The sequence below is a fragment of the Engraulis encrasicolus genome, chromosome 19 (genome assembly GCF_034702125.1).
Source record: "Engraulis encrasicolus isolate BLACKSEA-1 chromosome 19, IST_EnEncr_1.0, whole genome shotgun sequence".
Taxonomy (NCBI): Eukaryota; Metazoa; Chordata; class Actinopteri; order Clupeiformes; family Engraulidae; genus Engraulis; species Engraulis encrasicolus.
In genome coordinates, this window is record NC_085875.1 from 7,638,104 (window position 1) to 7,652,605 (window position 14,502).

Genomic DNA, 14,502 nt, shown 5'->3' on the forward strand with positions numbered 1-14,502 from the left:
TGATGGTTGCTAGGCTAGCGTCATGACGTAATACGCCGACTGAGCAGGTGGTGCTGATCCAGGACCAGAGACAGGAAGAGAGGACTTTGTACAGCAAGCATCACATGCATTTTCAAGCAACTCTGGAGTTAACAGCACATACAACTAGGCCTACTCTACTGTATAGCCTACTATAGCTAAAGCTTCAAACCCATGCAACGCACTAGGCAATGAAAGCTATAGGCAAGTGAAATAGACATTAACCCAACATATATTTTATTATGCCTATAATAATAATAATAATAATAATAATATTATTATTATTATTATTATTGTTATTATTATTATTATTATTATTATTAATGTTACTGCTGTTGTTGTTGCTGTTGTTGTTGGTCGTGGTGGTGGTGTGAAAAAATAGGCCTGTCGACTTTGAGTAATAGCCTTTTAAATTATATCTATTTTCATTATTTGCTTACATGCTATAAAGGTCATATCTGAGGAAAATACAAAATCAGGACACATATCACGTGTGCTTTCATGCATGTCATGTCATTATTTATGCATGTGGGGTAGGGGGTTCCACGGGGGGTAATATCAATAATTAAATGACTTGTCACTGCTTTAAGGTAAGAATGACATCATACACACTGGCCTTTAATTCATCTTGTGTACAAGACACATTTCTCACTGAATTCCCGCTCATGCTGTCAATAGCATGTCACTTAAAGGGACACTGTGCAGGAAATGGTCAAAAAAGGTACTGCAACTATGCTGCTCATTGAAAATGGGTTGCTTATTGCCAAATTTGAGCTTTTCATGAAAGTTTACTAAGTAATAAATGAATATTTTTCTAGTATGGCCCAAGTACAGTCATTTTTGCAGCTAAAAATGTCTATTTCTTGACATTCAAAATGGCGGACCATGGAGAAGATCCCCCTTTTCAAGCACGAATACTTGAAATGAATGAATACTTAAAATTTGATGGTGGTGGTAAGTATTCATGAAAAAGGTAATATTAGAGAATGGGTAGCATGAACTCTGGAAATAAACAACTAAAAATCTTACACAGTGTCCCTTTAAAAAAAAAAATGCATAATGCATTACCATAGTGCAAGCTTTGACATTCAACTGCAAGAACTATAGTTTAATTTATTCATTCTTTCTTTAGCCAATAGAAATGAGAAATACTGCAATCTCATGGCTGCAACCCTGAAGAGATCTTTTGTCCCAGGCACAGCAGTGCTGATCTTGCAGTGCCGTAACATCCAGTAATGTATCGAGATTAGTGACTCAGGCCACGGTCATCAAGCAGTGAGAGAAACCCTGAGATCATGTGAGATGCCCAGGGAGCTGGGTGACTGGATACCAGACAAACATAAACACATAAACACAGACAGAAATCAGGGATTGCGTCAAATAAAATATAAAGAGTTTCGTAGATCTTGCATACACATGCAAGCGTGTGTGTAAAAACACACACACACACACACACATGTGCACGCATGCACGCACACACTAGCACACACTCGCACACACACACACACACACACACACACACACACACACACACACACACACACACACACACACACACACACACACAGACACAGACACAGACACTCACACACACGCGGAAGCTGACCGGCGGGGTGGTGGGGTACAGGGTTTGTTGCCCCGGGCCCAAGGAGAGAGGGGCCCCAAAACAGAGTCCTCATTACTGGGTGGGGGGCCCTTTCACATGACTTTCTCCAAGTCTCGGCAATAGCGGTCAGCTGCCCTGCACACACACACACATACACACACACACACACACACACACACACACACACACACACACACACACACACACACACACACAGGCCAGCCGACAGGGGGGTGGGGGGGTATTCCATTGTGTGTATTGAGAGGGGGGCCCATAAAGATAATTTTGTTCCGGCCAAGGCTGCCAGCGGCTCGGCTGCCAGCGGCTCTGCACACACACACACACACACACACACACACACACACACACACACACACACACACACACACACACACTTTTAGACTAATGTGCCGAGACTAACCGGCTAAGGTATTTCCCACGTACATTTTTCCCACTTAAATTAATTTCCTTGGCTATGTTGTCCTGAATGACGTAAAGTCACATTGAGAATCAGCTGGTGTTGTGAATGATTGAAAGAACTGTTTGCTCCTGGACCGAGTAAATGATAGAGGTCCGAAACACTGTTAATGCTCCCAGTAATTTATTTGCTCTTTACCTTCTTGCTCCTAGACAAACCAGATTTCCCACTTTTGTCTGACAATAATGAGAACATATTTGTAAACAAATGAACCAAGCTGAGCACCATAATCCTTAGGCAGGTATGACTGACCAAATTTTGAACCCTCGATGCGGTCAAAAGGGGAAGAATTTTATTTTCTGAAGCCGGATTGACAATTCTGCAAATATCTCAAATAAATTCCCTGAAATATTCACAATTTGCGATAATTGGCAATAAGCTGATTTTAGTCTTATTGGTTAATGCTTCTCACAGCTTTACATTTTCCTCCTGCTGAGATATGTGCAGCCTTCATTGAAGATAAATCATTCATAATTCCAGTACTCTCACACTGGAATGGCTGGTTAAGTGGGGTATACCCACGAGACCCATATGCCAACCCCCTTCTTTGACATGTGGGGGTGTAGGGTGTAGTGACTTTCAAACAGAGAAGAGGACAGCACCTCATCAGTAAGTGTTTGCCATTGTGTATTTCATTTTGCTTAAAGCTCCCACATAGCACCTGCTATCAGGGTATCTGTATACATACTAATCATGCTAATAATGGAAACTCTCAGTAAATCGTCTTGTGCGTGCGCAACCTACACAAAGAGCGATGCCTGAAAAGGAAAGCGCCGTGTGGGGGTGGGTTGGAAGTCTGGATAAAATTCTCGGCATATATTAAATCAATTGTCGTAGTGGGTTGCTCAAACCTGGTCGCTCCTGGTTGCAGTTTCGTAAGAGGAGCCAAGGAAGGAGTGGTTCGTGAACATCAGGCGGGTCGGGTCGGGCGGTACATAAAACTAAGCAACAGCACGGTGCACGCGTATTCGCATCACTTTGTCTAGGCGTGCGCCCTGCATCCATTATGCTCGACCACAGACAATGTGAACCTCCTTTTACTACGCGGCTTTATTTTGAACCAGTGACCACAAAATTAAGAAAAGTGACAGAGGCGCGTTGATGATCAAACCAAGAAAATTCCTGTTAATGCTTTCGCTTCCACTCGCCACTTAAAGAGGGATTTCTATTGTCTCTCATTTTTCATACAATCACGATGAAATTTCCAATAGACAATCCGAGGAAACAGGTAAACTGGGACCCCGAACAAGGTTTGTGAAATATTTCAGTGAAGAAGTGTTTTTTTTCAAGGTTGCATTTAAGTTAATGCATGTTTTATATTTATTTTATTAGCCTACTACTTTCTATGGACTTGGGCAATACGCACCGGCAGGTTTGCCGGTATCCAATATCTTACCACGTCCCTTTCTCCCTTTTTCTTCTAAATTAGGCTATTGTTTCTTGATTTCTTCTAAGTCATAACATGACTATGAATGACTTTCGGTGTAGCAATGTGTCGGAAATCGCGAGTGTTCTTGGTGAATTAAATTATAGATGCCGGGAAGTGGCGTGAGGTCTTCAGCGCGCGCTGCTGCCTGGGTTTGATCAGGTTGTGGTGATGTGTAACCATAGCGCGTAAATTCCGTTATTTGCTGTAAAAGGCTTTCCAATATATCATCCAAAAGGCAAATATATAATTTAAAATACATTTTTTAGATAAAGTGTGCAATTGAATTCTCAGAAATATTTCCAAAACTGTCCCATCTTGAGCATCATCATCAGCATCATCATCATCATCATCACCACCACCATCCCCATCCTACCCTTCAAAACCACCACCATCATCAACTCAACAAAAGTTGCCATCAGCACCAACACAACCATACAACCAAAATCACACTCATGTCTGCATGTCCATCCACCCCACTCCTTCCCACTATTCTCTTGAGAGGTGATATGAGTTGTTTGCAATTGAAATTAATGTTACAAGTAAGAACACTTGTATAGGCTCGGATATTGTTATAGGATTTACTTCATTCCAATCTGTTGTGTTTATTTGATTTGATTTACTCCAAACACAGATCTATTTATTTTCCTATTCTAAAAGAGGTCCTGAGGATTCAGGCATATTGGCCTTAACAATGACTTCATCACTGGTGAGATGTTAAGCTGCCTCCAGCTCTGTTTGAATGTATTCATGTCTTTTGTAGAGCCTACTGGAAGTGGGTGGACAGTATAGCTTGGTCTTTTACTGGCATCCGTGAGTCACCAAGTGCAGTCGGTCGAGATTAGTGATTAACAGTTGGGTCGCATTCCAGCAGTTTTATCTTTTTTTTTTAAATAATCTCTCAGTCCCCCGATGGTCCGCCACATGCAACCTCCAAGCAACTCAATTTGGTTTGGACACATTTGTGTTTATTTCACTCATGTATTTCGCACATGAGTACTGTACACTATACTAACCATTTGGGCTTCTCTCAGAGCATATATTTGGGGACATTGGCACATTTGATCTTGACAATGGAAGTTAAGCAACTGAATTGGTTTCAAATATTTGGATATCCATAGTACACTCACTGTAAATGAGCGTCCAATAGATGTGGAGAGACCACTGTCACATCTGAGGATGTTGACACAAAGGGGGTGGGTCAGGCCATGCAGGCTGATATGGAACATTTGGGGATATTTAGGCTATAGGAGGGCAGGCCGGGGACATCCTCCCTTCCTTCTTCTTCCACATGTCAAGCACAGGGCCAATAGACAGACAGACAGACAGAAGGTGGATTACATCATTGTATGGCTCGAGCGCCGTCTCCCTCTGGCCCCTCCCCCTTCCCTCGTCTCTCCACAAAGGGGGCCGGCTTGAGGGTTACGGTTGGCTCCCCCCCTTCCCTCATGTGGAGAGGGGGGTGATGTTGGGTAGGTGTTGGCTGCTATGGAGTGCAGTGTTGTGCCGTGCCTTGCCGTGTGGGTTTAGGCTGCATGTCTAAGTATGGATGCATCCTTGACTGTGTCCATGACCCGCGGTTCATCCTGCCCTCATACACTCTAAAATTTTATTATCAGCCATGCCGGCCCATTAGGAAATCAATGATCCTATTGGACGCAACCCCATGGAAAGGAGATGGGATTGGAAACTGAAGGGCTGTGCTTTTTACTGCGTTCAAAGCTGTGATTTTATGCTGCATTCATTAACGCTCTGTTTTAGTAAGGCGCAGGAAATGTTTGTTATTGGCCAAATGTAAAGCACATGGAAAGATACCAGATGTTCTGTATATTTAGCCATTGTGAGCTCTACTTAATGCATTTAAATGGTTTTGTTGACCTTAACATATATATGGCCTACATGTATAATGCAAGTCGTACAATGCACAATTTATCTTCCTTCTGTTGAATTAGGGTTGTTAGACAAATGTAACAACACATTTGATTGTAGGCTACATAAACAGCAACATTCAAGCAAACAAAATCAATTATAATTCTTCATGAATTATCTTTACTGGTATTATATCTTACATCAAGTATCACTGCTGCACCTGACTATTTGTTTTTTGTATTATGGAGCCGTTTTCAAAGCCGTAAAACAAATTGACTCTTTCTCCTTCTCTGACACGTCAAACCACTAATCCTCACAAGAGTGGGTCATAAAATACCAAATGCCCTCTGTGGGGTGATTGAATGCACCACTTCAGCAGAGCTGATTGAAGAAATGCCCTGTGGCAAACGGCACAGGACCCCTATAGAAAACAGGGCCTATACATGGCTTTTAGCATGCCAAAGAATGCCCACATATAAACTCATCTTCTCTGTCTTCATATGGGAGTAGTAGTAGTAGTGGATCTGCTGTTATGTGCTGTTCAGAGGTTGGCAGTGTGTAACCATGGCTGGACAGGCCATCTGGCACAGCGGGTATTTCCTGATAGGGGCCCACGCACCTTCATGGGCCCCTATTTTCAGAAATGTAAAAAAAAAAAAAATGTTCTGTGCTGCTGATTATGAGGGGGCCCTTTAACCCTTTAACGCATAACATGGGTCTAAATAGACCCGGCTGAGTTTAAAATTTCTATATCTTTGTAAGAATACAATTTTATTACTCAGCACTCCATGAATTCCTCAATTGACTTGTTTTTGTCCCTTAGATGACTTAATTTATTTTTATGCATCATAACTTTTTGCGTGAAAACACTTTTTTGGTTACTACCCCTTTAACGCATAACATGGGTCTAAATAGACCCGCATTCATTTCCTATGTAATTTCATCACAAGCTTAATGTCTCTTAGCCATATTGAAAAAGGATTTTGATTCTTTTACTAAAAGTCCAACTTTTTATCATTTATGGAGTATTAACTACCAACATCAATACTTATTTTAAATACTTGATGGTTATTCTTTGATATAGAAGTCATTTTATATAACTATATGATATTTAGACACATGGGTCTAAATAGACCCGCATTCATTTCCTATGTAATTTCATCACAAGCTTAATGTCTCTTAGCCATATTGAAAAAGGATTTTGATTATTTTACTAAAAGTCCAACTTTTTATCATTTATGGAGTATTAACTCCCAACATCAATACTTATTTTAAATTCTTGATGGTTATTCTTTGATATAGAAGTCATTTTATATAACTATATGATATTTAGACACATGGGTCTAAATAGACCCGCATTCATTTCCTATGTAATTTCATCACAAGCTTAATGTCTCTTGGCCATATTGAGACAGGATTTTGATTCTTTTACTAAAAAATCAACTTTTTGTCATTTATGGAGTATTAACTCCCAACATTAATACTTAATTCAAATACTTTATGGTTATTCTTTGAAATAGACATATTTTTATACAATTATATGATATTTACACACATGGGTCAAAAATGATCCGCATTCATTTTTTATATACAGAATTATTAGGCAAACATGTTTTTTGACCATATTATCTTTTTTATGCTTATTTTCCAACAGGAATCTATATGAACTTGAAAACCTATCGGATTTAAGCATTCCAGGCCATGCATATTTGTATAAACATATGGGGCTGTGGTCGAAGGTGCCCAACACCTTATATCAGGTGTGCATAATTATTAGGCAACTTTGTTGTCTTCTTGGAAAATGGGCCACAATATAGATCTAACAAACTCTGAAAAGTCGATTAACAATTTTGAAGTCTTTTAGAGGGATGTGGCTGTCGTGAAATTGGCAAGACGTTGGTCACTTTACCACAGAATTATGAAATACATCATTACAAAGTCATCAGTCGTGTAAGAAATGTCACAGCCAAAAATTGAGAACAATTTAAGGTGGAGCTACAAAAAAGTATTACCCTGCAGTCCTATAATATTACACAACAGAAACCTACACCAAGTGTCCAGAAGAACAGGGCATTGAGCACTCAGAGATATGGCCAAGGTAAGAAGGGATGACACTAGACAAGTTAATTAAGTCAAGACTGGGTCAAAAATACCTGGAGACAGAGTTTTCAAAGGTAGGCCTATATGGACTTGGGAAAGTGACTCTTGACAGACAGGGTGGATGAGCCCATGGCTGGATCAATGAGAGGAAGACATTTGCATCTTTTGAAGACCATGGTATTTATGCTGTACTTTGCTGGCATTTGAGTGGAACTCAGAAACTCATGTAAGTGTGCACATTGCTGATCTAGCCATAGACTCATCTACCTGGTCCATTAACAGTCACCTTCACTAGTTCATAAAACCACTGAAAAAAACTGTCTAAAGACATTTCTTGACCCAGTCTTGACTTAAGTTTCTTGTTGAGTGGTCTTCAGGTTTCAGCCTGTTTTACCTTGGCCATGTCTCTGAGTGCTGAATACAATGTTCTTGTGGACACTCAATGTAGGTTTCAGTTCTGGAATATAACAGCACTGCAGGTAATACTTTGGTGGTAGTTCATCTTCAATTCTTCTAAATCTGGTAGTGACTTTGTGAGCTCATGTCATGTGACACTGATGGCTTTGTAACAGTGCTTTAGACGGATGTGACCAATATTTCAAGATAGCCACACCCCTCTGGAAGACATCAAAATTGTTTATAGTATTTTTGGAGTTTGTTAGATGTCTTTTGTGGCATATTTTCCCATAGGAAAGCAAAGTTGCCTAATAATTATGCACATTAATTATACCCTGATATAGGCTATTGGGCTCCTCCGATCACACCGTCTCTTATTACACAAATATGCATGACTTGGAATGCTTAAATCCAATAGGTCAGCAGTGGTCAACAGTGGTCAAAAACAGTTTATTTGTTCCTGACTGGAATACTTTTAAATATATTTTAGTTCCTAACGTGAAACACTTCAGACTTAGGCTATGTCTGCAATAATGGGGGAAATTATTTGTGTGTTTATTTATTTAAGATACAAAAAATAACACCCATTTTGTGCATTAAAAACAGTCTAAATCACAACTTTTAATCCATTAGCTATTAAAATACATTAATTGTGGAAGTTATTATAGTGAAAGATGTAGACTTCCATTAGAAATGAATGCGGGCCATTTTCGGTCCCCGTCTAGAAATTAGTGATTTAATTCCAAATTCATGTTTATTTGTAAAATAAAAATATAAGAACATTTTAAAAAATACTTTTTTGAATTAAGGACCACATATGTAATTACTTTTAGAAGAATTATGGGATAAAATGTATTGGTTTTAGAAGTTGTGTGAGAGAATACATGATTAATGCTCAGAATTACATTGGAAATGAATGCGGGTCTATTTAGACCCATGTTATGCGTTAGTGTGAGTCCAATGGCTTATGCATTAAAGGGTTAAGCCAAAAGTGCCTGGGCCCTATTTCTCCCCCAGTCCAGCCCTGTGTGTAGCTGTTTGCTTATGGCTGTGCAGGGGCCGGCCCACTAATGGCGAACTCCATTCAGTTGTGGCCTGAGGACAACACGAGACATGCTGCTGCTACATTATCACTGCCCCTTCTCACTCTCACTCACTCTCTTTCATCTCTTTTCATTCTCTTTTTTCTCTTTATTATCGCTGTCTTTTTCTGTCTTTTTTTGTCTTCTCCCCCTCTCTCACGCATGCACACACAAACACACACACACACACACACACAAATACAAACACATGCAAATGCACACACACACACACACACACACACACACACACACACACACACACACACACACACACACACACACACACACACACACACACACACACACACACACACACACACACACACACACTCTACTCTCTCTTGCTCTCTCTTGCTCTCTCTCTCTCTCTGTCATTCTCTCTAACCCCCTCTCCCTCCCTCACTCTCTGCCTTTCTCTTTCTCTCCCTCCTCACCCCTCCCCTGCCCTATTCCCTCTTCTGAACCAGTGCACTTACCTTTTTTGTTCTGTTCACTTTTTCCTGTAGCACTCCAAATTGACCTTGTTCAGTCATCAAGTCATCAAGTTCAGACAGGTTAACTAAGATGGGCTTCTTGTCTGTCTGTCTGTCTGTCTGTCTCTCCATGCGTCCATCCATCTGCCCGTTTGTCTGTCTATCAGTCTATCTGTCTGTTTAACTGTCTGTTCTCCTCCGCAGTTACTTGCGCTCCAAACCAACACGGTGCCTCAGCTCCACCATAGTCTAGCCTAGTCAACTAATGAATGCTTCCTTCTTTTCTGTCTGACCGTCTGTCTCCATGTTCTCCCCCCAAATCAGTGGCCGTCCAAACCAACATGGTGTCTGCCAAGAAGGACGACCCGGGCGCGGTGCAGTCCTCCCTGGTCCACGCCAGCGTGTCGGCCATGCAGAACCCCATGGGCTGCAGCGACCTGAAGTTCGGCAGCCACTGCCCCCTGCCGCGGCTGTCCATCTCCTCGCGCTCGGCCAGCGTGGTGGCTAGCCTAGACGCCACAAGCGTGGACGGTGCGGCACTGCACTACTCGGTCATGAAGTGGAAGACGGTGGTGGGCGTGTTCGTGGTGGTGCTGGTGTACCTCATCGGCGGCGGGCTGGTCTTCCAGGCCCTGGAGAGGCCCTTTGAGACCGACCAGAAGGACAGCATCACGCTCAAGAAGGCCATGTTCCTGCTCAACCACTCCTGCGTCTCCCCGGCCGAGCTGGAGGACCTGATCAAGGTAGGAACCGGAAGTGCATACATACAGTACTGTATTCAGGACCGCATTAAGGTGCTGTGCTGCCCCTGGGCAATAATACCTCATAGGTGCCCCCTTTATGAACAATATATGAAGAGTTCAGATGCAAAACCCCATAACTCCATTTCTGAAGACCTGCACTATATTTTTAGAAGTTTGGTTTACAGTCATGTACTTGATAATACATATAAATAGTTATATTACATAAATAAAATGTAAAAATATGCAATTTTGATAGCTTTGTATTAAATAAAAATGAATTAAGATTATTTTTTGAAAAGGCACTTAGGGGGTTTTGCATCTGAACTCTTCATATGTTAGGTCTGTATTGGTGCCCCCTAGCTGGTATATGGTTGGTGCCCCTGGGCACTGTGCCACTGGCCCTTATGGATAATCCAGCCCTGACTGTATTACATTGCATTACATTACACTTACTGAAGCTGATTGGTTAATCCAAAGCAGTTTACAGTAATTAGTGTACCAGTACTGGTATTGGTTACAATCCCTGGAGCAATGTGGGATTAGGTGTTAGGATCTGATCAAGGTAGGCACAGGGCACATGTGCGTAGGTGTGAAAATTAATGGTCAAGCTTCATACAGCATGTCCACATATCATTATATCGCCCTAATTTTGCAGTTTCATAACATAGTTAAATAATAAAAAGCATAATCATATAATCTTTGGTTTCTGCCAAAAAAGTAATTTCCTGAGCTTGGGTGTGTACATTGGTGTGTAATTAGCAAGTCATACTAAACAAGCAGCCGACTTACAAATGACGAAGATTCCACCCAAACATAACACATTGGCCTATACCATGCATGATTTTCTTTCCATTATAAAACACTTGTCCTGCACATGAATGCATGTTCTAAACTCATACTGTCAATGACTGACAGTGATCCAGACTGAAAGGAATCGCTGGAGGTGTTTTTTCTTTGTGACACACGTGTGAGGCTGGTTGTCTGTGGAACTAATTGTCCAGCTGTGGCCCTGGGTCCTGAGGTCTCAGTTAGAGCCCGACCCCCCGTCTAGCAGCTGTCTATTATATTAGCCGTCCCGCTGACGCAGGACACTGTGGGGCTGCGAGACCATGTGAGGGACCCTCAACTCCGACTGATCAGGAAATGTCAAGTGTCACTCTCCCCGGCCGTTCCATCAGTCCGCACTCAGCAGCGAGTCATCAATGTCAGTGGAGGTCATTGATGAGTCACTGACAATGACATTTTTTTTAAATGGCCAGGAAAACATTGAAGTGTATCCCTCTTTTACAGTGAATCATCATCATCATCACCACCATCATCCTCCTCCTCATCATCATCATCCAGTTGTGTTTATTTTGAATGGAGCAACATCAGACCCCATTTCTCGAAAGCATCGTTGTTACCCAGTTAGCAACTTACTTGGCTCCCAATGGGAAATTGCATTGCAACCAAGTGAGTTGCAACGACGCTGTCAAGAAACACAGTCCTGAATGGTGATTGAGTAGTAGCCTGCAGAGGCCACTGCACTGCACAGAATTAGTCAGAGAGGAAGACGTGTTTCGTGACAAAGTCACTTCCATCTTGTATTGACTTCCTCTTTGGCACTTGTTACAATCGCACGTCACACGCAATAAAGGCAGTTGTATTACTGGTTCAGCAAGGGCAGTTCTATTACCCACCAAAGACTCTAAAAATAACAAATGAGAAGAATGTGCGTGTCGAATAGGAACATTTTACACTCTTCCCTTGTGCGTTTTATTTCTTTGATCTCCCTTTCTTTGACTCTCATGTCTCTTTTTTCCCACTGCCGCCACAGTTGACATTAATGACTTCTTAATGCTGATTCATAATGAAAGCAGAACATTATGGTGTCCCGCTGCGGTGACATCCATCAGTGTCACTGTGTGAGAGTGTGACTTTGGATGGAGTCAGTGCTTTGAGGAGTCGCTTTCTGCAGGAAAGTTCTTTCGCAGCAGTGGGCTGGGTTGGCTGGCTGATGATTGCCACGTTTTACCGATGGGCGTCTTGGGATCTATAAAGTTCAGGAACCAGATGGACATGGAGCGTTCCACTGCATATCCCTTTTGACCGTCTGTCATGTATGCAAGCCTTACTCATGGAAAGCCAACAGAAGGGGACAAACGAGTCAGTTGTCCCGGGCCCAGGGAAAGGAGGGGCCCAGTATCGGATCCCCATTACATTGTTGGTTATTGAGTGTGGGGACCTTTGAGATGACTTTGTCCTGGGCCTGGCCAAAGCTGTCAGTGGCTAGAAAATATAGGCCTACTGTAAACTGTAGTGTAGAGCGTCAATGGGAAGGAAAGCCTACATGTGTTGTTTGATGGGAAATGCTGGCATATGCAACAGTAGCGTCACCTGGAGCTGTAACACTAAAAAAAAAAAAGCTATTCTATTGCTTTTCTCCTCAGCTTGTCAGCAGTATAGCATCCGGAGGGAACTTGTTTGCTCCAGTTTTCATGGTTTTGTTATCGACAGCTATTCTAATGGTGAAGAAAACACCAAATATCTCCGTCTCTCGTTGGCTGTTCCCCCTTGGCCACCAAGCGCACATCTTACTCGCTCGCTGCTCAAAGCCTTCACAGCTTCGTCCACACAGATTGAAGGGGGTTTTTTTTTTGGAAATCAATAAGCGTGGTTTCTCTCTGAGGATGTTGAGAAAATGTCTTTAGTGTGATGTGCCTCACAGACCTCCTCAGGGAACCAATTATTCATTGCATGTTCCTCATGTTCCTCTGAATCTCCCACTCAGTATGGACTCTGGGTCAAGCTTTCAGATGGAACGACCCACTGATACTGAATCTATTTGCAGTCTTTTAGTGTATGACATAACTCATGGTAAGCTGTTACCACTGAAAAACACTAAATGTTGTTGTGTAAGTGGATATGTGTAGCACACCATTATGAAACATTGAAAATGTCCTTACATGTATTTCAAAAGACCTGCCGCGTGAGTTTGTTGACTGGAAGCTTTGGCTTTTTCTATCAACTGGCTCGTGTTCAAATCTGAAAGCTTGTTGAGTTGATAAGAAATTGCTGGTTTAATTAGATGTGTGTGTGTCTGTGCGTGGATGCGTGTGTGCGTGCGTGCGTGCGTGTGTGCGTGTGTTTGTGCGTGCGTACGTGCGTGCATGTGTGTGTACGGTACGCGTGTACATGCATGCATGTAGATGTGATGTATACAAAGCTCTGTTTTGAAAATCTTTCTGTGTCCTACATAATCCCAGCTGCTTTACAAGGTGTCTCATATTCTGTGTATTAGTGTTTTGTCATGCTGTCATGTTGCTATCTCTCTCTACACTGGGCAGAGGGCCAGCGCGAGGCGAGTCATACTTGGCCCTCGCCAGACACTGTGTTTTTCAGGACTGTTGCTAGCAGGGCCGGACAAATGCACAGGCTAGATATGGTTGCAGCCTCGCGGAGGGCCCCCCATCTGCCAGGGGCCCCTGATTGGCCAAATGTGAAAAAAAATGGCAGAATTGTAACAAGATGCAATACTGGGAAATGAATCTGTCATGTCGAGTACAGTCGGTAGACCTGTTATCCTTATTCCTACCTTGTAATTATGACACTTATCTATGTACATTTGTGGCAAAATTTGCCTTCAGGAGGGGGGGGCTCCTCAGCAACCTGTAGCCTAGGGGCGTCGGGCCATCTTAATCCGGCCCTGGCTGCCACTGCTGGCGGTGGCAGATTCGATGGCGGCAGACTAAAGTGTGGGTGACTTTGGATGCGGTGCCAGCGCGCTGAGAACATGTACTAACTATACCAAGCTATTGGCTCTGCTCTGCACTGCCCACCCGCGTGTGTATACCTGGCTCTGACAGCCAAAGCCAGGGTGACTCAGACTGGGTCGAAATAATTCAATTATAGGGCTTTTGTCTGTCTGTCTGTCTGTCTGTCTGACTGACTCGCTTGCATGCAGCAAACTCCATTTGGTTTTGTTTTGTTTTGTTTTGTTTTTTGAAGTAGTGATGTTTTTTTGGGCAAAGTTGTCTGAATGTCACTGTGTCTACCCGATGCAGTGGAGAAATCAGGACAACATTGTGAGCACAGAGGGAAAAGCGGAAAAGGGAAAAACATCTATTCTGTTCTTGCTCTTACTCGTATTGAAGACTCTTTTTGAAGACCTTGTGTCTTCCTTTTCAGTGTGCGAGCCACCCTCAGTGTGCCTTGGAGGACAACATCGCCAAACAACATCAGTATTTCAATTTCAAAAGTTCAGAATAGTTATAACCCAGACAGTCATTTCAAACAACAAGCCCAGCGGCTGTTATTTTCAAAGTGTACCCA

The 14,502-nt window shown here is 42.4% G+C and overlaps 1 protein-coding gene across 1 annotated transcript in view; it reads left to right on the top strand.

Moving 5' to 3' along the window:
• The first annotated feature begins 3,132 nt into the window (after positions 1–3,132).
• Positions 3,133–14,502, top strand: part of kcnk10b (potassium channel, subfamily K, member 10b) — a 28,636-nt gene continuing 17,266 nt past the window's right edge. The window contains exons 1-2 of the mRNA XM_063224017.1: positions 3,133–3,352; positions 9,773–10,191. Coding sequence (XP_063080087.1) covers positions 3,298–3,352; positions 9,773–10,191 — 474 coding nt within the window. The 5' untranslated portion in view covers positions 3,133–3,297. The remainder of the gene's footprint in view (positions 3,353–9,772; positions 10,192–14,502) is intronic.